This window comes from Pyrus communis, chromosome 7 (assembly GCF_963583255.1).
Source record: "Pyrus communis chromosome 7, drPyrComm1.1, whole genome shotgun sequence".
Lineage (NCBI taxonomy): Eukaryota > Viridiplantae > Streptophyta > Magnoliopsida > Rosales > Rosaceae > Pyrus > Pyrus communis.
The window spans coordinates 23,209,753-23,236,821 of NC_084809.1; the positions used below are offsets into that span (position 1 = coordinate 23,209,753).

The 27,069-nt window shown below is 36.8% G+C and overlaps 2 protein-coding genes across 3 annotated transcripts; one reads left to right on the forward strand and one right to left on the reverse strand.

Annotated features, from left to right (window-relative positions):
- Positions 1 to 614: 614 nt before the first annotated feature.
- On the forward strand, positions 615 to 12,237 carry LOC137740358 (probable sugar phosphate/phosphate translocator At1g06470). Of its 2 annotated transcripts, XM_068480227.1 has the most exons (12): positions 615 to 801; positions 1,308 to 2,099; positions 2,215 to 2,384; positions 5,181 to 5,266; positions 5,352 to 5,401; positions 6,090 to 6,157; positions 6,806 to 7,048; positions 7,660 to 7,844; positions 8,288 to 8,374; positions 9,847 to 9,941; positions 10,317 to 10,481; positions 11,775 to 12,237. In XM_068480227.1, exons 2-11 carry the CDS (start codon positions 1,573 to 1,575, stop codon positions 10,435 to 10,437), a joined length of 1,632 nt encoding a protein of 543 aa, XP_068336328.1. In that variant the 5' UTR covers positions 615 to 801; positions 1,308 to 1,572; the 3' UTR covers positions 10,438 to 10,481; positions 11,775 to 12,237. The 2 variants fall into 2 exon arrangements, with proteins under 2 accessions (XP_068336328.1, XP_068336329.1); XM_068480228.1 differs by lacking the exons at positions 5,181 to 5,266; positions 5,352 to 5,401; positions 6,090 to 6,157.
- A 6,245-nt stretch (positions 12,238 to 18,482) lies between these two features.
- On the reverse strand, positions 18,483 to 18,899 carry LOC137740689 (NADH dehydrogenase [ubiquinone] 1 beta subcomplex subunit 8, mitochondrial-like). Its single transcript, XM_068480519.1, has one exon. The coding sequence runs from the start codon at positions 18,897 to 18,899 to the stop codon at positions 18,483 to 18,485; it is 417 nt and encodes a 138-aa protein (XP_068336620.1).
- Positions 18,900 to 27,069: the final 8,170 nt, after the last annotated feature.

Genomic DNA, 27,069 nt, shown 5'->3' on the forward strand with positions numbered 1-27,069 from the left:
TTAACGTGTTTTTCCTTTTACATATGGTTTAGTATTCTAATTGATAGAGTGTTGCGTTCTATATATATGCGTCATGAGTTTTTTTTTTTGTGATAATAATAATAAAAAAAAGTTGGGTCAAAGACTCAAAATCATATCGAAGGGAATGCAGTGCACCAGTGACCAACCTGTATCTTAGAAATAAAGCAAATATTAATAAGGCTTCGAGTCTACGATCCACCAAATCCGAATATTTCAATTCATGCCTACGCAATAAAAAAAATAAAATAAAACCCTACCTAATAAAGCAAAATCCTACCAAAATATAAATTTCCAAGCTCAATATAAAAATCAAAATACTATACTTTCTTAGGATAATAAAATACCATATGATAACAAATTTATTTGTTTTAATTTAAATTAAAAACGCTTTTGACATTTTTTTTATTACATACAATAGAATAAGCTAAACTTCACAATTAAATTTAAGAATTCTCGCTTATCAATGAAAACTGTAATACTAAATCGTAATATTTTTTTCAGATTATGGGAAATATGAGTGCATCATGAGTGAGAAATATAATTGGGCAACTACATTTCCACCGTTTCATACCCCTCCGTTATTTGACAAAAAATTCCCTCCGACACCGCACACAATTTACGAACACCGTATACATATTAATCTCACATCAAATTTTAATTAAAACAAATTACCAAACAACTCCCAGATTGGATCCTTCTCTCCTCCTCCTCAGCTCTATACATCTCTCTCTCTCTCTCTCTCTCTCTCTCTCTCTCTGTGGCAAACACGCAAAATTTGAGGTCAGTTCAACGCTCTTCTGGCATTCAATTTCTAACTCTGACCTTTCATATTATTTTGTATATTTCTGTGTAATCTGATGGAATTAAGCTAAAGATTGTGGCCTTGGAGTTTGTGGATCGTGCTTATAATCCGATGAGCTACTTTTTGTATCCATTTTTTTCATTCATTCATTCATTCATTCGTGTTTCATTTGATCTCAATGCTTTAAGGAACAGACCCAAAGTTGGTTTTTTGGGTTTGGTACCTGCTATCCAGCTGTAATGCTTTATTCACTTTATTTCATTGGGTTCAACACTGTTTGGTTGCTTAGAAATTCTATGATCCACCCAAACTTTTCTCGGGAAAACTTAAAAGAGCTCGGCTAATCATTTACGTACTGAGTAGCGGGTTGTTTTCGGTTCTTTGTTTTCCTTCAGAATTTTCCTTCTTGCGTCTCGTTGATTTCGGTTTAAGCTTATATTGGACAATTTTGGCTTTTTGTTGATGGAATTTTTTATCTGAATAGGAACCGTTGGAGGAGTCTTCACATTCATCCAAGCATACCTGTTTGATTACTTTATGTTATTTGGTGGAAATTCTAGAGGAGCTTCGGAGGGGTCTTGAGTTTAGGCCAAGAAACTCGTGCTCAGAATGTTGTTTATGCGCTAGATAATATAGTGCGGTTCAGCTAGACAATGCTTTGGACTGCTTTTACGGAAACCTCATAGCCATTTGGTAGATTGTATTGTGTTGGAGGGTATAGATGGATCTAATTTAGATCTTGATAGGAGATGGTAGAGAGTGATTTGACCACAAAAAAGGTCGGGTACACAGAAGCCAACTACACTCAGAGTGGAAGCCACCCGTCAGGCCATCGCAGGGAGCCCTCATTCTCTCGCTGGTGCGATGAAGATGGGACAATGCATTTTGATCATCTATTAGGAAATACGGATGCGACTGCAGAAGAAGAGTCTGACTTTGAATTGCCCAAGCTCCAACAGGGTGAGCTAGCACACAATATTTTAGATAAGGACAAATACCACAATACAAAATCTCAGAAGAGAAATATGCACTTGAACGGTGGTGATACCATGGATTCTGCTGCTAACCAGGTTGGTGCAAATGGAAACGAGGAGTATTTGCCCTTTGATATCGAGAATGGGTTTGCAAGGGAGGCAAATGGTGTAGATAGCTTTATTTCTATGCATGACCATAAAGCATTACCACCCAATTCGGAGAACCCTATTACTCTTACAAATGTGTTGAGGACATTGTTCTTTGTACTTGTATGGTACACTTTCAGCCTGTTGCTGACCTTGTAAGTTACCTCTTGTCTCTGTTAATCATCAGATGTATATAGTTAATAAATATTCAAATTACTTACTGATGCAAAGTTATTTCCCATGGTTTTCAATGTTCTCTGGATTGTTTAGGTACAATAAAAGTCTGTTAGGAGATAATTTGGGGAAGTTCCCTGCTCCCTTTTTGATGAATACAGTTCATTTCACAATGCAAGCTGTTTTGTCAAAGGGAATCACATGGTTTTGGTCTAATAGATTCCAAACTGGTGTTGCTATGTCATGGAGAGATTACTTCGTGAAAGGTAAAGTCATATTTGTTTTGCTTTGTTATTCCAATTTGGTAAATTGAGTGAAGTTCTTTACTGAATAACCTAGTGCTTTAATCTTTTAATTCAGATGCTGGTTGGTTTGCAGTTTCCGTGTTTTTATTGTTTGTTAGGATCTATACTTTTTTTTTTCCTCCTTCAAATAGGAGGATTTATGTGGATTAGTTTCCCCCCATATTCTTTTTCTCTTATCTTCTTTTGAAGATTCAAGTGGTATTTTGTTATGCAAAATGTAAAATTTATATGCTACCATCTATAACTCTAATAATTGTGGCCTGCAAAGAGAATGCAATGCATTTAATGATCTTTTGTAAAGCAACAATAGTTTTTTTGTTTGAACTGTGCCATACACGCCATATTCATATCCAAAGGAGCATGTTCCTTGTGATTTTAGTCATTAGGAGCAAATAAGGAGTTTCAGCCAATGGGTTGGATTCTCAATTCGCGGAGAAAGGTTCTTTCCCAAGTCCTTGGAACTACATTTCTCAAGGTTATCTTAAATAGAATCTCTTTAAACTGCAATGCTGCCATCTACTCCTTGGCCTCCCATTCTTCACTTCGTGTTATTTCATGGAACCTTCAGTTTCGTAAAAAACTTGAATGATAGACAATTATTAGAATATGCAGACTTGTCCACTCTAAGTGATATTTCTTTCCATCCTAATTGAGTAGACTCAAGATCGTGGTGTTTCATCCTTCCTTTTCCTTTTCGTACTAATATTTCCATATTCAGTTGAGTTGGCCACCAATCAATTGGATTCTCCATTCGAGCCATTTGGCTTGGTTTGGAACACTGGTGTTCCAACTACGGTGCAAATTTTCTCATGTTGGTGGTTCATGGAAAGATAATAAAACACGTGACATGCTCCAGAAAATATGGCCCTTTCCATGTTTATTTACATGTGCGTGTTTTATAAAGAGGAGAGAGAGCAAGTATTGACCATTTATTTTGCATTGCTGATTTGGAATTGGCTGCTGGAGGTGGTTTGGTGTGAGTGTGACTGAGAAACTGAAATCTGGTGCTGTCAGAACACGGTCTGATTAATGTTGCTAATTAGGTGCTCACATTGTGCACGTGCTATTTTGTCCCTTTGGTGGTGGTGCTTGGTTGGAACAGAACAAGATAATCTTCTATTGGAAGGAGGAAATGGGATCGATTTGGGAGAGAGACTATTTTCTTTTCTTTAGGATTTTCTGTCAAAACAAGAGAATCTTCCTTTAGTATATATTTTCCTCCTTTTTTTTTTTTTTTGGGGGGGGGGGGGGGGGGTGTGTGTGGTGTTTTCCAAAGGAGCAAGCGGTGAAGGATGCAGACTGCAGAGAGTTTAAAGACGCGTGTGAGTTAAGATAGTGACATGTACTCTCAAACCAACAAATGTAGATTTGTATAAGTTTTTAGAGGAATCTTAGACCTAGGTCATGAAGCATGTACATATTGCGGGTTCTCTCATAATCTGTGAAGCATCGACATGGGAACGAAAATGACACAACACAGGCCAGCATGATATATTCTTGAACAGAGTAGAGTAGAAGACAGTATGGAGACATGATCCAGGACACATCATACATATTTGTAAACATTTAGTGTGAAATATTTTTAATTCTGAACTCCCAATTTGAATCCCCCACAGGCTAAATTAGGCTCTCTTAACTTGATTTTATATCTTTTTTGCATTGAAAACTGCTTCTTATTTCTCTGTCTTTGTCAAGTTTCTGGGGTGTGTTCTTGTGGTCATTGTTTATTTCTTCTGTTTAGTTGTTTTTAATGAGCCTGTAGGTGCTACTATTTAGTTGGGTTCATTGGCCAAAATATTCAATGAGTCCATTTCTTATGACTGTTAAGAGTACCGGAATCTTATAAATGTCAAGTTAATTCTTTTAACTAGATGGATTACAGGATCTGAAAGATATCTTCAACTGTTCAACCTTTTGGACGACTGTTTACTGTCTGAAATATGTACGCATGATCTGTAGATAATCTTCCTTCTCATTCTTAAATATACTTACCTTGCTGCTGTTTTCATAACAATCCTTAAATTACGTGCATTACGTCTAAATTTCCAGTCCATTTAACTACTATTGGTACTGCGATCACATAGCCAGTCATGCCATTTTTCTTCTTCTTGTGGAATCCTTGTTGTGAACCTGGGTTGTGTCCTCATGGCGACTCTATTGTACCGAATGACAGGATCAGAATAATTTTGAGAAACTTGAAATTATATGTAGTATATATAATATCAAAGATTAAAAGCATTCATGCTTTTGTACGGATAGAAATATATTTGTGTGTCCTATACCGTTGAATGTTGAGTTTCTACTTTCTATACAAGTAGAGAAGCGGGAAATTATTATTTTTATTGAATTTCAAATGCAGATGACTTGCTTTGCTTTTTCTGCTTCCCTGCTGGGACTGATTTTGCATTTTTTTTTCCTCGTTTAGAAACAGAGCTTTTGTTTATAATTGGACAAGTGCAGTATTAACAACTTTTACTTGCATCAGCTCGTTTATTATTTGTCGCAAATGACAATTATTATAAAGGAAATAGAGTTGCTAAAGATTACGTCAAAATCAGAGTTCTTTGCATGGCATTTAATTTTTCATAGACACTTTATCAAAAATTTGCCACACTTCCTTTAGTGCCTTATGTTAGTGTTTACAAAATATCCTTCTATTCTTATAAGTTTGTGGTCATATACTTCATACTTTTTATGTTATTTAGTAAATTAACTTTTCTATCAACTAATGCTACAGATGGACTTTGCCTTTCACAGTTGTACCGACGGCTATTGGAACAGCAATGGATGTTAATCTAAGCAACGCATCCCTTGTTTTTATATCTGTCACATTTGCCACAATGGTTGGTTACTGTCTCTACACATCCACAACCTATCATTTTTCAACTTTTATCGGTCAGCAACTGACTTCCCTTTCCACATCTGCAGTGTAAATCAGCTGCTCCTATATTTCTCCTTCTATTTGCTTTTGCTTTCAGGTAAATTTCTTGCCATTAGAGTTTTGTACCCAGATTCCTTAATCATGTGCATAAATATCCTTACCTGAATGCTATCCAGTCTTTGCTGTATGTAATCCAGTGCTTTTCTAGTATCCCTATTGGTGCTTGACTGATTCTTCTCCCTCATTTCTTATACTATAGTTATAAAATCTATTCTGGGTCAACATTAGTGTTGAACTGAACTATAAATTATATCATGCAAGTCACTGTGCCACACCCCAAGCCTCAAGACGTGACTAAAAAGAAAACTAAAATAAATACTCTCTTTTCTTGTTTATCATTTCCAGTTTCCATTTCTGAGATTTTGCATGCTTGAAGTCAATTGTTAGGTTAGGGCCCAAAATTTGTTTTTATGAACTTTATTTATTTTGACTGATAAATTGATAATGAACCCCTAAGATGAAGAAAGTTGGGTTCCACCATAACACCAAGCACATGCAAGGTCCCTTATTTTCCCGATTTGGGATTCATACTCTTAACGTAAGAATCTATGCGGCCTCTCTATCAAATATTACCTCAATTAAGTAGTAAATTTGAGAATGGGCGTTACAAATTGTTGTCTAGAAACCCTCTACGTTGGTGCTTATTGTTTGGTTTCCGCCACTTTCATTTTCTCTCTGATTTTGACTCTTGTCCTGCTGTGCACTGCAAATTCGCTGCTTCATAGATTGGAGTCACCAAGTGTTAGACTTTCAGGGATCATATTAATTATCTCCCTCGGAATACTATTAACAGGTAACAAGCTTTAGCATATAATTTATTTCAATATGCACATATTTTCTTTTCATTTTATAAATTTTATATTTCAATTCTCACGATGAAAGATTTTTTCCCTTCCTGCCCCTGTCTTTCTTGCTTCTCATTTCATTTATCTCTACTTCATTCCCTCTCATCAATCTTTTCAACAATATTGGGTTTGCTTGAAAGAAAGTTGAACAGGACATTTTATACTTCTAATTTTAATGAACTTATCATTAGGCTTTTCCGCCATCTCTTTGTTAAACTAAATCTGTCCTAAAGTCTTGCTATTGTTGGATTTGGCCTATTTATGGAAATAACCAAGGTCCCCGTCAGGTTCCATTTATAATAAGATCTCTTTGTGATCACATTCGTGGAACTTATAGAAACTTTTTAAAAACTTATTGTTTGTTTTAGACTTTAGTGCAGATTGATCACTAAGTTTTTGAACATGTAAAGGTACTTTGAGATTTTAAGTATCTCAACTGAGACCTCAATTTAAACCCTTACCATTTTTGTTGATTTTTATGCCACTAGTTCTTGCTTTAATTAGGTTCTTAAGAAAATTTCTCAGGTGTAACTTTTAATCATTTATGATTTCCGATGTTAATGTTTTCTTATCTTTCCATATTGAATAATGTGCAGTTGCAAAAGAGACAGAATTTGACTTTTGGGGATTCATTTTTGTCATGCTTGCTGCTGTAATGTCTGGCTTCCGTTGGTGCATGACACAAATTCTTTTGCAGGTTTGTTTTCTATGTGCTACTCGGTTTCAACCATTTTTCACTTTTAATAATTACATGCTCTTACATGATTTTATTGGTTACTTTGTTATGCACAACGCTCGTGAACTTTTTCCCAAAATCGAAATAAAGAAAGAAGATTATGGTAAGTCTTATTTGATATTATTGCAATCTCAATATTTTTGCAGTGTTTCACTAATATACTTCACCTGTTGTCTTCAAAAGAGTTCTTGCACCTTGTATAGGGTCATCAGTTGCCACTGTGGTGACATCATTACATGTAATATAAATAACATGTAAATGTGGCCAGTCCCTGCTAGAGTTACAACTTATTCAAGTAAATTGCCGTTGTTGCCAAGTGCAACACTTTTCCGTTTTCTAATAATTTAAACAAATATTTTGATTTATAAATTCTACAAGTTCTTTTGAAATAAGAGCATCAATGCATACTTGATGTCACCACGTTATAGCACAAAATTCATACTTGATTTAAAGAAGGTCCACCTTATTTTCCAATGATCTCACCCAACTGAACCGGACCAAGTTGAGAGATTACCATTGGTGATTGGTTTAGACAAGATTTTGGCACTGGAATAGTTACAGTTATGCATGCAGTCAAGTTAGGTGCAATTCGCACCAGGTTAATTCCTGGTGTCAATTTTAATTAGATGGGAGCATTTCTATAAGAATTGGGACATTATCTGACTATCTGCTCGCATAACATACTCTTACAGTAATTCTATTAAATTGCTCCAGGTTTGAGAAATCCGCTTACATTGATGAGCTATTTGACCCCAGTGATGGCAGTATTGACTGCCCTTCTCTCTCTTACCTTTGATCCGTGGGACGAACTTAGAAAAAACAATTACTTCAACAATCCAGGGCATGTCGGTCGAAGTTGCTTGCTGATGCTTTTTGGTGGAACCCTTGCCTTTTTTATGGTAGGAGAATAGTGAAAACTTTTTCTTATTACAAAAATGTATTTTTTTTCCTTATGTTTGTATACTTAAGACTTTTGTTGTTGACTTTAAATTTGGGTAGTATGTGAGGGCTGAGGAGCTGCTTTAAGTTTAGCAGGATATGTGTTGACTAGTTCCTGGTTTAAGTTCTACTTTGATTTTAAACACCCAAGTATGTGTGTAATAAGGTCCTTGAATAGAGATCCTTTTTTTTTTTTGTTAGTGGTTAGATTGGATATGGATGGCTGAGACACATAGGAGTTGAGATATACACTCAAATCATCTCTGCTATTTATATATAATTGAAGGGTTGAAGCAGAGGTGTTTTTACGATCTTATAAGAGAATAGTTACATACATACATATATATACACTGTATAATCATCAAGCAGGGTTTAGGCTGACAAAGCTCTCCTTTTCCTGCAGGTATTAACAGAATTCATTCTTGTCTCCGTAACGAGTGCTGTCACAGTAACAATAGCAGGTGTTGTTAAGGAGGCTGTCACTATATTGGTATGTTCTGTTTTCTATGTTGGTCCCTTCTTCTAAATTTCTGGTTGTCTTACCTTTTGGACCTACCTGTCCTAAGCTGGACAATCTCATAGTTATATACTGTTTGTTTCTTTTAAGAATTACATGAGTACTGTTATATATAATGGCTCATCAGTGCTGTTAAGCAGATTCAAGTAACTGTCGTCTCTTGATTCTACTCTTGTGAATGCTAGAATGACTTCCTTTTAGAGTAGGGATTGATCATGAAGCATCATCTTATTGCAATATGTAGCATGTTATGCGCCTATCAATGTTCTAAATCTTGGTTGTTACCCTAATTGTCAAAAACAAACAAGATGTTGGATATGTAGAACCTTAGGAGTCTACTTTCCTGACTAGTGGTATACCCACTGCCTGAAAAAGTTGTCTTGCAAAAAAATAGTGAAACTTCTATTTATGTGTACTTGTAATGTACCCAAATGGTTTCGTTGGCATTACAACCACATTCACTTGGACAAACAGAATCCTTTTCTTTTTTCTGTTTTTTTTTCCTTTTCTTTAATTATTCGCATTGTGTGAATATGTAGTCCTAACAAATTATTTAGACTAATTTCAGTTTTAGGTTGAGAAGTGTTTTGTCAATGTCTTTTCTGTAGAAGGTGAGATGCTTTCCATCCCTGCATGGATTCGTGCTAGTGGCTGCTAGTTACAGTTTACCTGTCTATGCATGTGAATTCTGTTGTTGTCGAACTGTCTGTATGCCTGAACAGTTTATATCAGAGGGAGAACTATATGCATGTATCACTATAGTTCTTTTTTACCTCAAATAACAGTTGATTGTCTGGCCTATCCTTTTGGAGATGAAGGAATAGTTGAGTTAACTTGAATGGTGTGGAACTGGGAGGCCAAGGCTTGGAATATGTTTGGATTCTATGGTTGATATCTAATCATTGATTTCTGCTTTCCTACCTGATTTGAAAAACAGTAAACTATCAAGTGGCAACAAACAAAAGACTTCCTCACGCCACTGATTGCGTGAAGAGAGGGGCAACTAAGCTGGTTGCATTAATAGTTTAATACGATAGTTTCATGTTTTAGAGCTTTATCTCTTAGATTTCATAAATTAATTAAGGAGTTGCATGAACTAGTTGCAGATTGCAGTGATGCCTGATTTAATTCCCACTTAGTTTGCATTTTCTATGCGTAAACTTTACATTCATGATCTACTAGATCCTAGATCTATGCCATGGGAGAGTTTGCAAACAACCTGGTTGGCTCACATGCTAGATCTTTCTTTTATGCTTTGTACATGTTCTGATTTGAGTCTCTATGGATTTTAGTGGATAGAATCATAGAAGTTGAAAATTTATGTTAATCATTTTGTGTTCTTGTCTTCTTTTGATGCTGATCAGGTTTCTGTACTTGTCCATATATTTATCCTGGAGGCCAAAATTTTGTTTTGATTTCTGATCCTATCATTTTGTCATACTCAGGTTGCAGTCATTTACTTCCATGATGAATTTACCAGGTTGAAGGGAGCTGGACTCTTCATAATTATGCTTGGTGTTAGTTTATTCAACTGGTACAAGTAAGTACTCTTTCAGTTTGGGGAGAATCGTTTGCTCTTTTGCTTATGTTGTAGCATGTTCAAAAGTGAAACAGTCATGAAAATTGTTATCATCCATTAGTCTGTTGAAAATATGTAGTGGGATACCTCCTACATTCAGTAATTGAATAAATACATAAAATTAGAAGTAAGAATGAGTAACAATATAGGCAGGACAGGCAAAGAAATTATGATAGGTAAATTTTGGTTTTGTCTATATAGTTGGGGAGAAAAGGAGACGATAGGAAGTGTGTAGGGAAGTAGTTTCTGCTTGGATGGAAGTAGGATGAAGTAAAAGACAAGAATTTTTAAATACGTAATTCTCACTCATGATTATTTACGCATGTTATCTTACAGATACGATAAGCTAAAGGCGCGTCATACAAGTGAAGATGACATGGAGGAACCAGTCACAACAAATGTTGCTGCAAAGTATGTTATTCTTGAGGAGACAGATGAGCAAGATGATGGCAGATGAAAGCTTTACCAAGTCCATGCATCTAAATTTGAAGGAAGCCAATTGTAAGTTCATGAACTTCTTCAATCATGTGAAATTTATGCTAATTGCTTGGGTTGCCAAGTCCATGCGCAATTCTGTCTTACTTTGGGATGTATGTGTATCAAAGAAACTTGTCATTCTCAAATGTGGCTGCCTTGTCGTTACTCCTTTTACGTTTATGGATCTACCGCATTTAGATGAGGCCATTTGAATTTCTGTAGTTGTCTGCTTGGTGGTACCCTATTGGTGGTTATTATATCCAGAAGACCGTCTCAAGTGAAGGAGGTGCATCACAGAGTTTAATGGTTAGGAAATTATGGATAACCCCCTAGTTACAACCCCATCCATTGTTTACCCCCAGCTTTTGTTCTATTTATTTGCCGCCCCCTTAATTCATTTTGGTGTATAAGATCTTCATTCCAGCCGCAAAATCAACTAGCCCAGTATGATGAGTCTTCTTACTTGAAGCCCTTTTTTGTTGCACCCAGCCCTGTTATGAACGCCCAAATGAATAGGAGGTTGCAGGGCCAACGGTGGCTCACCAATCGCCGGAGTTTTGGGCCGCACTGGGCATGCAAGGGACACAGAAATGGGGCTGACGTTGTTTTAGATAATTAGAGAATTCAACTGTTACAGATTAGACATTTGTATTCAAACAATCACAAATCAAATAGTTACAGACCAAAATAATTGAAAATAAACATGGTTTCCCTTGCTTTTTCGCTTTTTTGTTGGATTTTCTATAACCTAGTGAAAAAAAAAACCAGAGCAATGACTAGACATGGAGGCTTCAAGGTGAGAGAGTAGAGAAGGAATCTGGGTTTTGGGAGAAGAAGTGGGTGGGGGTGGATGCGGAGAGGGATTCCTGGTTCGAACTTCGAAGTTTTCCACAGTTGAAGCACATGCAGGGGGCGGGAAAAAAAAAGAAAGAATAGTTTGTTGGGTGTAAGTAGAGTATAAAGGTTTTATAAAGGGCGTAAATAATAACTGGCTCTGTAATGTAAACTTATGATAGCTATAGTCATAAGTTCTCTTAAGTATTAGGTCCTAAGAGTTTGTTACCTGGAACAGGATCTTAGTTTTCTTTCTGTTACCTCAATTTCTGTCCAAAACATACAATTTCCGTTTTTGACTGCGAGTATCAGTCATATTCTTATTTGAGGTTGAGTAGTCGGCCATCCGGTCAGTGAAATGTTATTCTGATTCCTGGTAAAAATAGTGGTTCTCTGTTAGCTGATGCACATTGTCGAATTCTCATGCAATCTCATTTGTACAATAGGCTACTCTGTTAACTTGACAGTACATCATTTACACAGGAAAACTTGATCTTCATGCATCTTGGTGAAGCTTTTGGCAAGAAGCATATTTGGCCGTTTCACTTTTCAGCATTTATCATGTTCATCTTTCTTCTTCAAGCTTTGCCCGAGAATCAACACGAGGCGAGATTCTGCAGCTGCTGCCAAAAATCAGAAGAACAGCTAAATATTTGCTTTTGGTATATACGCAATGTTGTTGGCTAGGAGTTAGGATACGAGCGTCTCGATGTCAAATTCAATAATGCTCTATTTTTTTCCTGATTATTTTTGTTAAAAGAGGGTGGTGTTTGCAACCGCAAGCTACCCAGAGTTTTGTAATGCCATCATTCGCGATGGGCTGTGTCATTGCCCTTCATGTATATTAAAAATCGAGTTTTTTTTCCCCTTTCTTTTTTATTTTTGTATTTGAATCACAATAAAATTTATTTCTCACAAGAATATGAAGTTATAAATTCTCTTTTCATCGTGCAGAGTTGGAAAAACTTGACAATTTCTTCTAGTGATTTGTTGTGTGCAGCATTAGTGACTGCTGGGAAAATGGAGGATGGATGCGGGAGATGCATGACGACAATGGTTTTCGTTTTTAGTTTTCATTTTCTCTGCATCTCTCCCACCGTGCTCACTCTTCTACATCTCATATCTCTCGTATGTATTTCTCCTCTATCTCTAACACAAAAATGATAACTCAAAATCAGAAACAATTGAAAAGAAAGAACGATCAGTGATGAACTTGAACAGATGTCAGACAAGAAAGACATGCTGGACGCTGAGGTTAAATGTTAAGCGTTACCCAACTTTAGTCAATCTTGTCCTTTGATTTTGATCAAATAAAATTTGCGGCTATGATGAGTTTGGAAGTAATAAGTTGAAGCTGAATGTTGTATAGCGTATAACCCCCAATCAACAGATTCCTCAAACTGCGTTCCGCTTCGATGATACGTATCATTAAGTGCTACAAGTATTGGATGATCTAGATTCACAGGACTCAAAATTAATAAAAACTAAGGGTTATATTTGGGCCTACAATAGTCCGAGTTAAATATGCTAAACTAATTATGGCATGTTGTGCTTTTACAACCCATGTATTCCTAAAGTGTTAAGAGGATTCTCTTAAAAGTGGAACTCTTCATAGAATCTCTGTCATCTCATGTTTTTACACAATATTTTATAATGTTGGCACGTTGATTGACGTTAAATTGTGAGGTTGCAGAGAGCAATAATAGAGCCAAGAATTATTCGGTGAGTGAGCTAAGCTAAAATTATTTCTTCAAAATCAAATACTTAATTTTTTTTGTTTTTTTTGTTGACTACATAAAGTTATGTAATAAACTTGAAATTAATAATTTAAAGTAAGAACTTTATAGTTTATTTTCTAGACTTCTAGCCTTTGAAATTTCAAATGAATAAAATAAGGAAGGTATAGAAGTTTTAATTTATCACTATTAAATTTTAGTATTGGTCAAAGTGATGAGTTTATTTAATACTTATTTACTGTTATTTTCCTAAAAACAGCTCTAAGGTTTATACTTTTATTTGATAGGCGGGTTGTGCAAATTAAAATTATAAAATAGCCCAAGTGATTAGTATTTTTAAGCTTAAAGAACTAAAACTCTCCCTATGCTATAGCCCACCGGAGCTTTGTACTTGGCTCCGGCGGTGGCAAAGACTTCATAGAGAGCCTTACTTTGAGAGAGTCTCCTTAGCATTTCTCAAACAAAAGTCATTAGATTCCGTTAGATTATTTGATCTACGACTCTTGTTAAGATTTTAGAGCATCTTCAATGATTTAGGCAATTGGATAGGCAAATCAATTTTTGTGACGACTTGTCCCTAATTTGACACTTTTATTAATTTTCAATGAGTGAATTGATGGAAATGTCCCTAGAGGCAAGGATTTTGACTTTCGTAGACCGTATTTTCGGGATACGTACGAGTTACTATTTGGTCGTATTCTCGAAGTACTCAACATTACAAACGCGTAGGCACAAGCGGAATCAAAATTGGAGTTACAATGAAGATTTTACGGAACTACGATCGTAAAGGGTGTATTAGTAATTCTATTTTGAAAGATATTTTTGTATTGTTTTGTGAGACATGTAGGGCCCATGCCTATCCCTTCACCACTACTATGTCTCCCTATCTCTTGGAACACCCTTTTTCCCATTTTTCAAATCTCCCTATCTTATTTCCTCTACTAGATGGCTGCCATGTCACTTTTTCCCTCTAACCCTCTCATCCTTCTTCAACTCTCTCTACATTCTTTGCACATGCAGAAAGGCCAAAGGTCGTACACCCTCATCATCCACTCTCTCCCTCTATCTCTAAGTTATATGCACTGCACATAAGGTGCAGCAACACTGGTCCATCATCACCAGCACCACCTCAGCGAGTTCTCAGGCCACTATCACTGCACTATCTCACCTCTCTCTCCTATTTCAAACCCTTATTACTAACCCTCCATTTTCCCCTGTTCTCTTATTTCTCTGCAAGCACCGAGAGGTACAACCGTAACACCGCACACCACCTTAGGTCACTGAACCATTACTACTATATCAACTACCAAACCCTCATTCAAGAACTAAGCTCTCTAGGCACGTATGGACCGAGGAGGGATCTGTTTTGAGTTGACCATCTCTGGTGAGTTTCTTTTGTCCACGACTAAGGTGGGCCTCGAAAGCACTCTATCTCCTTTCTTTTTTGTTGTTTGTTAATGATCTTAGGGTTTTAAACTTGTTTTGGTAGGGTGTGGTGACTGAAAGGACGAAATGGAATTTTTCCCAGATTTCTACTACACTTCGTATTAATTTTGAAATAGACAAATTGTTCAGGAAAACTTTTAGTTTTGACATTAATGTTTCAATCACCCTACAAATAGTTTACTAAGCGAATCATTACCGTTGGTGATTGAATATTCCAGAAGCTACCGTGATAGCGAGATGTTATGCATTAATCTAGTTACTTTGTATTCTAGATTGATGGACTTGTTTTGACTCTCAAATTCTTGATTGTTCTTTTAGCCTTCTAGATAGTTTTTGCTAAATCCGGGGGAAATTCAATATGAAGCTGCTTGCTAAGGCATTGTGAACTACATTGTTTGATTTCATGATATGCATGTCACTATTGTACCTCATTGTGATGCATGTTTCACTATTGTACCTATTTACTGTTTGGGCTCGACCCAAAGATACTACATACACACTTATCTTCGGAGTACGTAACGCAACAGATGCGTAGGTGAAAAATATTTCATGTTTAGTTTTGATTCAGCACAACTATTTTAAATTGTACATTATTTTATATACGTATTTTGACGATATGTTACTATATATCTATTTTTTACTCGATGTTTTCATAAAGAATTTTATATTGTAGTATTGTATTGAAGGAGAATGAAAGTTTAAGTTTGGAGGCATGAAAGAGGAATCACTGCAATCCAATCGCAATGGAATGACATTCTCTTTTGTGCAGCCGCTCTAGCTTGATTCTTCCTTATATTCTTTATCCCTACTCTTTTTATTTATTTTTTTTTTTTTGAAGTTTTTATGTTTAGCAAAAGATTTCAAATTTCGGGATGAAATCTTTTTAAGGTGGGTAGGTTGTGACGACCCATGCCTAATTTGACAATTTTATTAATTTTAAATGAGTGAATTGATGGAAATGTCCCTAAAGGCAAGGATTTTGACTTTCGTTGACCGTATTTTCGTGATGCGTAGGAGTTACTATTATGTCGTATTCTTGAAGTACTCAATGGTACGAACGCGTAGGTGCAAGCAGAATCGAAATTGAAGTTATGATGAAGATTTTAGGAAACTGCGATTGTAAAGGGTGTATTAGTAATTCCATTTTGAAAGACATTTTTGTATTGTTTTGTGAGACATGTGGGGCCTATGCCTACTCCTTCACCACTACCGTGTCTCCCTATCTCTCGGGACACCCTTTTTCCCATTTTTCAAATCTCCCCATCTTATTTCCTCTACTAGATGGTTGCCACGTCACTTTCTCCCTCAAACTCTCTCGGCTTTCATCCCCATCCTTCTTAAACTCTCTCTCTCTCTATCTTTAAGTTATATGCACTGCACAGAAGGTGCAGCAACACCGGTCCATAATCACCAGCACCACCTCAGCGAGTTCTCAGGCCACCATAATTGCACTGCTCACCTCTCTCTCCTATTTCAAACCCTTATTACTAACCCTCCATTTTCCCCTGTTCTCTTATTTCTTTTGCAAGCACCGAGAGGTACAACTGTAGCACCCCACACCACCTTAGGTCACTAAACCGTTACTACTATATCAACTACCAAACCCTCATTCAAGAACTAAGCTCTCTGGGTGCGTACGGACTGAGGAAGGATATGTTTCGAGTTGACCGTCTCCGGTGAGTTTCTTCCGTCCATGACCAAGGTGGGTCTCGGGAGCACTTTATCTCCCTTATTTTTCATTGTTTGTTAATCTTAGGGTTTTAAACTTGTTTTGGTAGGGTGTGGTGACTGAAAGGACGAAATGGAACTTTTCCTAGATTTATGGAAAAACAAGGAACCGTGGCCATTTGGCCCTTTTCAGACCAAATTCTCGGCCAACTCCGATCTCCGTTGGGCCTCCTAAGGGTACGACTTTCTTCTCTACATTTCTAACTTCAAAATGGCTTTTGAATCATTAAGTTTGGTTAAGTATCGAACTAGAAATTAGCTATGAAAGTTGGGAAGAAATTTCCAAATTTCTGGAAAATTTGGCCGTGACCATCATGCCACTTTTAGGCCGTTCCCCCATTCAACTCCGGCCACGATTAGACCTGGAACTAGTATAAACCTCTTCCCCACATTCCTAGCTTCTAGTTGGCTTTTAAATCATTGAATTTGGTTAAGTATTGAGTTAAAAATCAGCCTTGGAAGTTAGGAAGAAAACCAACAAAATTTTGGCCTTTGCGAGGAAGGCGAGTACTGATGCACTCACGGCGCGCGTGCTGACAGCGCATGAGATGCTGGTGCGTTTGTAGCCATAATTATTATAACTTTAAATGGACCCTCTTGTTTGTAGCCGTTGGAGAGGCACACTTGCGGCAAGTTGCAGTGTCACCCACATCCAGGGTTCGACCTCTGCGCCCATCTAAAGTAACTTGGGGGAGAATGCAGGGTTTAGAACCAAATGTTTATGGAGCATCTGAACCACATAAATTCTGTGAAGGCAAAACTGATTTAGATGGATCAGATGGTGGGCAGAAAAGAAAACGGGTGGATAACAATGTAGAGATTGACTTAAGGCATGCCAAGTCTTTACGTCGTTGCGGTGAAGAATTTTGTGAGGCTAGCCCTTGTATCAGCAGCAATGTCAGTTCATGTTCCATAATATGTGATTGTGGATGCAAACAATAATAACTTGAGAAATAGAGAAATCCCAAGGGATATTCCTTATCAGATTGATGAGACTGAAGCTTCGTCAAGGTGCAATCCACCAATCGATAGCCTACCTGCTAAGGCCAGTACATCAAATTCTGAAGTAGCAGAGGAGCTGGCATTGGCGAAGAAGATTACGGCTACACAGGAGGGTGCATCAGTTGGAACGCCAATGAACTCTACACCGAAGATTACGGTTTTCTTATGTTGTAATTGTTGCCGATGCAAAGGAAACCCAAATCGGTCCTTAACTAGGAAAAATGATAATACAAAACACTTGTGACTTGTGAATCTCGTGATATCTATACATTGAGCATGGCACATGCGCAAGCATGACACGCATAAGTAGCATGTAGAGTTTCCATCTTTCTGTATATGTAGCACTACTAAATTTTTGACCCATTACGTCTGCAGAAACTTGTAAAGTTTATGAAGAATAACCATCGACACACTAAAATCCACATTTATGAAAATGGAATAATCCAGAAAAAGACGATATACCCCAAGAATCGGGCTTTATTGTATCGCCTACAAAGATAGTCTCAAGCGCATTCACGGAGTTTCGGATGGTTGATCAAGCTCATCTTTTGACCTTGCACACAGTTGCCTGTATGTGTTGAGTGGGAGAAAATTGTAAACAGAAAGTGCTAAAATTGTAAACATGAATCAGCCCTCAACTCCACTATTATTATATGCTCGGAAACACAAGCAAAGACACAGGATGACCCTTCAAACACAACTTCTGAATCAAATCAAAGATGCATCATTCCAACCTATGCTTTACTCTAAAAAAATACTATGCCATGTCGAACAATGCAATCCGACGTCGGAAACTTGACAAAGTAGATTACTACTCATAAATAAATGGTTCCATTACTCATAACCGAGGCCATTTGTGATAAAATCCAACACCTGCAGGGCTGCGCAGATGGTTAAGTTGGGAGGAAATCGGTGGGATTAGTCGTGAACCGTAGGCTCGCTCTGAATTCTTGACAAGCCAAACCGAAACAAACTTCAAACAGACTCTTGAGACCAGAGTCCAGATTTTAGCTTAGTTTGTTAGTGCTACATTACTCAAAGTATTATTATTCTGCAAACAGTTATCCATTGTAAATAATACAATACCCTTATGACCTAAATCTGAGAACAAAACTAGAAAAATTGCATCTTAACGCGAAATTCAAACTAACAAGAAACACGATTTGTTTGAAGATCACAGTGCTGAAAATGGACCAATTATCTGAGCATGAGCGACTCAGCATTATTTAGAACCACCATATCAGACACAGAAATCAACAAAAGCACAACCGAAACAATATTAACCACACAATGAACAATCAGAAACCAACCGCTGGATATACCTAGGGTTTTCCGCCGACACTCGCAGGTTGTCGTAGGGGTACACTTTTAGGGCAAATGAGATCTTGGACGCCTTGTCGGTCCACACGGCCAACATACCCAGACCAGCAAAGCAGCTCAAACCCCCACAGAGCCAAGCCAAAGCTTCGTAGTTTCCGACGGTGTCCGTGATTCGATCAATGCAGGGTTCGGGAAATGGCGTGCCGTTGTCCCAGACGAGCTCGTCATTTACGGGAAGGGGTCTGTCGGGGACGATATGCTTGCCGACAGGAAGGCCCATGCCGGCGCGGAGACGAAGAGAGGAAGCTGCGGAACGTAAGACGATGCCGATTCCGCCCATGATTCTGGAAGCTACGCTGCTCAATCTCCCTGCCATTTCGCAAACTGCTTCTTCTTCTTCTTCGTTTTCTCTTTCGGAAACCTAAACCAACAAAGTCGATATCAACTGGATTCTGGAATTGAAGGAATGCAGATGAAAGGGGAAAGGCCGACGTCGAAAAATGTATTCTTGCCTATTTAATGGGCTGGGCATGCTGTGTTATCTTCTTGGCCTAACAAAATCGAAGTGAAAATAATAACTAAAATTTAAAAACGAAATAGTTGTTAAATCATATCCCTGCAACCATCTTTTGTTTAAAAAGTATATACATTCATTGGTGAAACCAGGAATTATCGAGGGAATGGTGAATTTAAAAGAGTGCAAAGTTCAACAAAATGGCAACAACCAAATTCCTTGATATAGTAATGTCTTCTGTAATATATTAATATAAACAAATTACAATTGTTGCTGGTGAGATTTCATGTCCTAAAAACATCACATAATAGGTTCACTATCAATAAAAGCAAATACATATCTTTCAGTGTAAACAATCATGCTATCATTTAACCATTGGTCTCCATTTTGTTACACAATGATGTTTTCACAATCTTCATAGCAGAAAAAGCTTACTCTATCAAAACGGTTGCAACCTGTAACACCAAAACCAATGTAAGAAGCTTCTACAGTAACATACAGCTTGCACACCCCCCGGTATTTACCAATTCCTTTGCAAGATCACTAATATCTCTCGATGATGAAAATTTACTATGCATCTTTATATCATGAATGTAATTGCCAAGTTGAATTGGAAGATTCATGAGGTCCATAGGATCAAAATCTTGATGATAAAGTTGGGCTAAATGAACAATTTTTGCTTTGTCAAAAGATGCAAAATTATTTACCGGACTCAAATATGCCATACAAAGAAGCAACTCGATATTTACCTCATTGAAGAGTCATTCAACTCATTTAGTTGCATATCAAGGACTTGAAAATAGAGATCCACATGTTAGTAATGGAAGTTTGTGAGTCTTGGAGCTTTACCTCTTGATTTTCTAGGTACGAGATGCAAATCCTCAATGTTAGAAACAATAATTTAATGTTTCTCACAAAACTTTTGTACATCATTAAACAAGTCATCAAAGTCATCTCTCAAGGATTGTAGTCATTACTTGCATACTTCCTCTAAAGCCATCGCACTCAAAATATCTTGATCTTTCTTTTGTAATATTTTTGATAACTCATTTGTAATTCCCAATATAAGTCTCATAAAAAAAAAAGGTGAAACACAAAATCAAAAGTTTGTATGTCTCTAAATAACTTATTGGTTTATCGAAATTGTCTTGGTTGCCATCACCTGTAATTAATTCAAGTATCTCCACCACGGCTTCAAACATAACAATAATACTAATTATAGTACCATAATGTGAGTTCCATTGTATATCACAAGGACGCATAAGACTACTTTCTTTATTCAACCCTTTACTGGCTTCAAGATCACTAATATCAAGAGCTTTCTTAATTTGTTCTTGTTATTTCTCTCTAAATGCATCACGACGCTTACATGATGATCCAATAATATTGACCAAACTACTAGGCACTAGCATTGTTGAAAAAAAAAAAATAGCAACATCCTCACCTTCATTTGCAACGGCCACGAAATTAGTTGAAGTTGGTGTGCAAACAATGAACATAAAAAGCTTGTGGATACTTGTTCAAAATCTTTGTTTTAAGGCCATTTATCTCACCTCTCATATTACTAGTTCAATCATAGCCTTGTCCCTGTAACTTGGACATACTTAAATTTTTTGTAACAAACAATCTTTCGATGACCTCTTCAAGCGACCTACTACTTGTAGAGATCTCTCGATGACCTCTTCAAGCGACCTACTACTTGTAGAGAATATATGTTGAACACCCAAAAACCTTTCAATTACTTCTCCTCTTTTATTCATATAACGCAATACTACCGCCATTTGCTCTTTAATTGAAACATCACGTGATCCATCAACCAAAAGAGAAAAATGCACCTTTCATATCTTTAGTGATTGCAACAATAGTTTCAACGGCACAAACATTGATAAGATCTTTTGAATATTGGAAGAAGTATACTTAAGATTTTTGGAAGCATTCTCAAGAAAGAAATTGCATAAGTTCCACATAATTATCCTTATTGCTTGATTTCAACGATTCATCATGGCTACGAAACAGCATACATTGTCGCAACAACCATCTTGTGCAATCAGGTGCGCCACTCATTTAAGTGTGATAATTAATGCGAGCTTCATCGATTTGCTTAATCACAAATGTCTAATGTGTTGCTTTTGCGTCATCAAATCTCTATCTTATTGTAAAGTTTTATTATGAAGACTTCTAACACCTCCTTGATGATCTCAAAAATTTTCGAGTTCTTTCTTTCAATTTATAAACCCTCTTAGTGAAGCCATCACTTTGTGCATATCCCCCTTATCAAAATCATACTTGAAAAGATAGCAATAACGGTAAAATGAGGCATCTTTTACATACTATACTCGAACCACTCAAAAATATCAAACCAACGGGTGACAAAACATCAATTGTCACTAGCTTTTCTTAGCATGATGTGTGATCTTTAGGTTGACAATGTTCATATTTAGGTGGATAATCAAGCATTCAACGTCTATGTCCAGGGTCAGTAGGAAGATTAGCCAATATTTCATCGAACCCAGTGACCTTACTTTGTTGGGAATTACCCGGAATACTCGAATGACTATCCAGAATATTTAAAGGAGGATTTAAGCACTGTTTCTTATAGTATCGTTCTATTATGTACTATATAATGGAAGAAAAAAAGGTCTTAGACTCTTAATCCAAGAGTACAATATACTATATTGTACAACTTGCTGGGAATTGGAGGACAATAGCACACCTTGCTGCTTTTTGATTAGTAAGTGGAAACAGAGTTGAAGGTAACGGGGGACCAGAGGTCCTCCTATAATTGATTTGTTTTTAACCTAATCATCGAAACGACATCGTTTTAGATAGAATTTTTAATTATTATTTTTTTAAATCCAGGCCAAAACATGGTGCGCAGCAACATAAACTAAAGCACACAAAAGTGTCATTTCTCACTTCCGACGAGCAAAGGGGCGGAACCAGCGCTCTTGGGCAGTTTTTTTTAGCGAAGGAAGGGGGAGCCACCCCTCATCGCCCTTATGTAGCTTTCCCTGTGTATCATTACATGCATTAAATCAGTTGTTCAAGTTAATGCGTATATGAATTTGGAATTTTTGATCCAAGAATCATCCAGAATCTTAATTTGCTAAGAAATTATGTAAACACATATTTCTCCAAATGCGTATGTCTTTTAGTATGGGTGTATTCAATTTCGGTTTTGAGAGGTTTTAAAGGAGTTTAAAAATTTAAAGGTATTCACCTAAGATTTTAAAGAATTTAATGAAGGTTTGTTGGTATTCAATCATAATTGTAAATGAGTTTATAAAAGTCCGTAGAAATCAAGCTGTATTTAATTACTTGAGAATTGCTAAGGGGACTTTCTCAAAAGTTTTGGGCCATTCAAAAATCAATTGAATTTAAAGTGATTTGAAAGGTGAAGAATTTTAGCGGATTTGAGTGATTTTATAGTGCATTTTATGCACTGACAAATCATACTTCTCCCCTCAAGATTTTGATAGATTTTATTTTTTTTTCCTCTATTTTATTATAAATTCCCATCACATCTACTACCACCATTGTCCTCCCTGCCACCTCATACCATGCTTCCACCATTAACTCCACCTCGCCACTACGACCACCTAACACCACCACCATCAACCTTCCCACCATTACTACTGTTAATTGTTGAAAATATTGGTTGGATAGATATGTATGAATATAATTGTTTGCAGGTTATGAGAAATGTTATATTTTAGGGAGGTTCTACCAAATTTTCGGTAGAATTGTATGTTGGTTTTTTTACCATAAATGCTTTTTTTTTTTTAGCAAGGAAGAAAAATACCATAGGGCCTTGAAGACAGATCAAGTCTGCTAAGGTCACACATATGTCGAATGAGCGAATCAAGTTTGCTAAGGTCACACATAGGTCATAAAAAGGTGCACAACATGCACGACATAGGGTCGATAATGTGGACCTATTGCCCTATGTAGTGGTTGTCCTGAACAAAAGTGCCAGAGGAGATGAAGAAGGTGATGTGGCATGAGCTATAGCCAAGTGTAAATTCAAATTTTAATAATGCTTTCTATAATTAAGACTGTTATCATTAATATTTTAATAATTTTGATATTTGTAGTTGAACTTTAATGTTGAAGGCCTTGATCACAACATGATCACTTATATAGATAAGGCTTTCACAAGGTGGTACACTAAGTGGAAAAGCAGCCTTCACAACCATTTTCTCGCTTTTCCGGACATGGAGACTATTATCGTCACTGCCTGCCCTAAGGAATTGGAGCAACGGTTGGAGGAGTGGAAGTGGTTGTGCCACCATTTTTTCAGGACCCTAAGTTTTTTTGGTAAGTATAATAATATTTTAATAATTTTATTCCAATGTATTCACTAATAAATTTAATGTTTAACATAAGAGATCTCAAGCCAACAAGATAAATAAGTCAAAAAAGAAATTTCTCCACCGTTCGTGTCTGAAGCATTCTCCTATAAGTTGAAGAAGCAATAAGAGATAAAGGTATTATTGTATTTTATTTGTATAGTGAATTTTATTAAGATTACTTGATTAATTTTTGAACCTTTTTTTTCAAGAGGGTTCTACGTTTTCAAGTATCAACATGTTCAAGGAAGTTTATGTTCGACTTGGGTGCAAGACGACTAAGCAGGTCTATGTAAGTTTCTTGAATTGTTGCTTTTCTTTACTACCCTCAAGTTTCGTGGTTTTTAACATTTGGTACTTGAAGTTTTTTTCGTCCCAGAGTCATACCTAAAATGTTAATTTTGGGACAGTCTTATATATCCGTTAGTTTGGCTTCTAAGTCTCCCGTTAACTGATGATGTGGCACATATGTGGACAATGAACTGGGCGCCACGTGTCATTAAGGGGTCCGCATATAAATTAAAAATTAAAAAAAAAAAAAAAAATTGGTCATCTTCTACCTCCCCCGACCTTCCCTTCCTTCCTTATCCATTCATTCTCTCATCTGCACCAACCCACCAAACCCTCATCTCCTCTGTGATGAGGATGGTGAAGCACCCAACATTGTCCAGCTCCAAAAGGTCATGGCGAGCAAGTCCAAGATCTATTTCGTAATGGATCTGGTCCGCGGCGGTGAGCTATTTCCATAAACTCTATCCGCCATCGATTTCTGCCACAATAGTGGTGTCTACCATCGGGATTTGAAGCCGTTGCTAAGGTCATAGACTCATCCTGGTTCAAAGAATTTGTTTCTAAAATCATACAGACGAAGCCCGGATCGAAAGCCGTCGTTTTGTCCTAATCCAGTCGGGGTACTTTATCGTAAATAGCTTATTCACCATCATAGCCAGATCCAAGTTGTCGATCACCATCGTGGCCATGTTCAACACGTCGTGGAATCTTCCAGAAGGTCTTTAGATATGGATCGCCGTAATCGACGGCTATGGCAGCTAGAGGGTTGGTGAATGAGATGACTATGGGAGCGAGAGAGGCAAAGGATGAGATGGAGGCGGTGACGAAAGTGGAGGATGTGGGTTCTCGGTGTGGTGGGTGAGTGAAAAATGGCAGCTTAGGAAGCTTTGGGAGTGGGTTGTTAGAGGTAGATGGGGGGTGGCTGGAGAAGGTGTAGACGATAAAGAATGGAGGTTATAATTGTTTTTTATTTTTTTTTTCTTCGTTCTCCTTGATGGAGAAAGGGATAGGCAAAAAAAAAAAAAATTAATTTTTAATTGGGTTTATATGTGTATGTGGGGCCCACAATGCCACATTTTTGCACAGTCATCATCCAGGCAAGTGCCACGTCACATTTTAACAGAGCTCTTGACAGAAAGACTAACAGAAGTATGAGATTGTCTCATAATTAAGACTTGAGGCATGACTCTAGGATGAAAAAAACTTCATGTACTAAATGTTGAAAACCACGAAACTTTAAAATAGTAAACTGAGATTAACCCATTTTAAAAATATTAATATGTATTTTCTTATTAGAGGCTACTATGGTGGATAAGATATCATAGATTCTCCTAGACACCCCTCTTAAGCAGGAGACTCCGACTGAAGATGCGGGACTTCAAATTATCGTAGTATTATTATTTTTTTTCATGACTCCATTACTTAAAATGAAACTTCAAGTTTTCTCCCATTAGTTATATTACTATTGTCCAATTTCTTTCATATGGCTTAGAGGCCCCTCCCAGCCTTGATTTTTGGCTCTGCCACTGGTAGGCCCGAAAGAGATATTCAATCAACGAAGCAAAAAAACAATAATACTACACAATCTTCACCAAGACAGCAGGAAGGAAGAAAGTCGAGACAGAAAGCCAAAACAGACATCTAAGCATTGGTTACAGACAGGCAAACTAGAGATCGAAAAAGTCAAAGCCAAGGAGGAAGGGAAAAGCCGAGAAGACCATATTCATGTGCAACTGATTCAATAAGACTGGCCATCGACATACGCTTTATTGAAAGAGATTTTGCAGAAAACCAGTTATATTTGACCTTGGTTGGCCTTTCACCCCTAGCCACAAGTCATCTCCAATTATAGGTGGAGAATGCGTGAGTCTGTGACATTGGTGCCTCATTCTCTGGAGACCACTTGGGAACCGTCATGAGTTTGACGACAGAAGTTTAAGGCCTGAGGTGGCAGCTTATGGTCCAGGGCAAATGAGCCATTTCTGATACCATCTCCACCTGATTCACAGCCATCTCAGCTAGCAAATTCCCAGCCATCTCAACCAACAGATTTTCAGCCACCAATCTATAGTAGCTCTTTGTATTAGAAATTTAGAATATAAGAATATTTTATTTCATTTATTCGTACTTTTCTATATATAATATATTTAATCTGTTCATTAGTTATCATATTTCTTTAATTTTAAATATTCAATCTTTACATTAATTAAAATATCCAATTTAATTAAAAAATAATTAATTTAAAATTAAATAAATTATAATCAGAAAAATTTTGCGAGATGAAACACATTCATCGCCCAAAACTACAGGCTATGACATATTTCGTTACCCCAAAACATAAAGCTACGATTTATTTCGTCACTTACACATCTGCACAATGAACAAAAATTTTAAAACCAAATATGGGACGAAATATTTTGTTGCGCAAAGGTTTACCATAAGTGTATTCGACTTATATTTGTTAGTTTTGTAGATGTTCATGTTAGGTTTTGAAACATCACTTGATCTATGTATTCGAATTATGTGATTAAGCTTTTTATTAACAATAATGTGATTAATTGAAGTATTAACTTAGGTATGTTATGAATTCTAATTCCAAATTATGAAACAAGGAATATGTGGTAATTGGTTCATCACGCATTGGAAACAAATAGGTATTTGATTTTGACATATGTCACACACGTTGCCCCACATATCAAAGGAATAAGTGACAATTTCAGCGTCACTTATACAGGATATGTGATGAATTTATCGTCACTAAATTTTATATTTTCTGATGCATACTTCGTCACATATCTCCTTAAGTCCCATATTCTAATCAATTAATAGGTGGCAAAAACGACGTCACGTATACATAAAATGTGACAAGTGCAAAATTTTCACATGGGCTTTAGGTGCCTCATAGGTGATGCTTACAGTGATGCTGAAAATGCATCACATATTATCAATTGTAACGCATTTTCTCTTTTTGTGATGAATGTCTGTCGGCACATAAGCCATTTTTTCTAGAAGTGAAATGTGTCATCACGCAAAGATTTTTTAGATGAAACATTTTCGTCACCTTTAGTTTCTCACGAAGGAGACGTTTCGTCGCCTTAAAGTTTGCACAACGAAAACTTTTGTCCCAAAAGCTTTCACATGACGGGTTCTTTCGTCGTGTTTCTGACCCTGTTTGGTTGCATATACTTTCTTGCGCGATAAATTGTAAAAGTTCGTTACACAAATCTTTGCGTCTCGAACTTTGCTCGTTTAAGTTTCTGCAACAAAGATTCCATCGCCAAAGTTTTGCACAACAATTTGTTTTTCATTGGGCAACACTTTTTTGTATTTTTTTTTTGGGAAAATTATGAAAAGAATCCTTATAAACATTTTTTCTTTGTTCACCCCTAAAA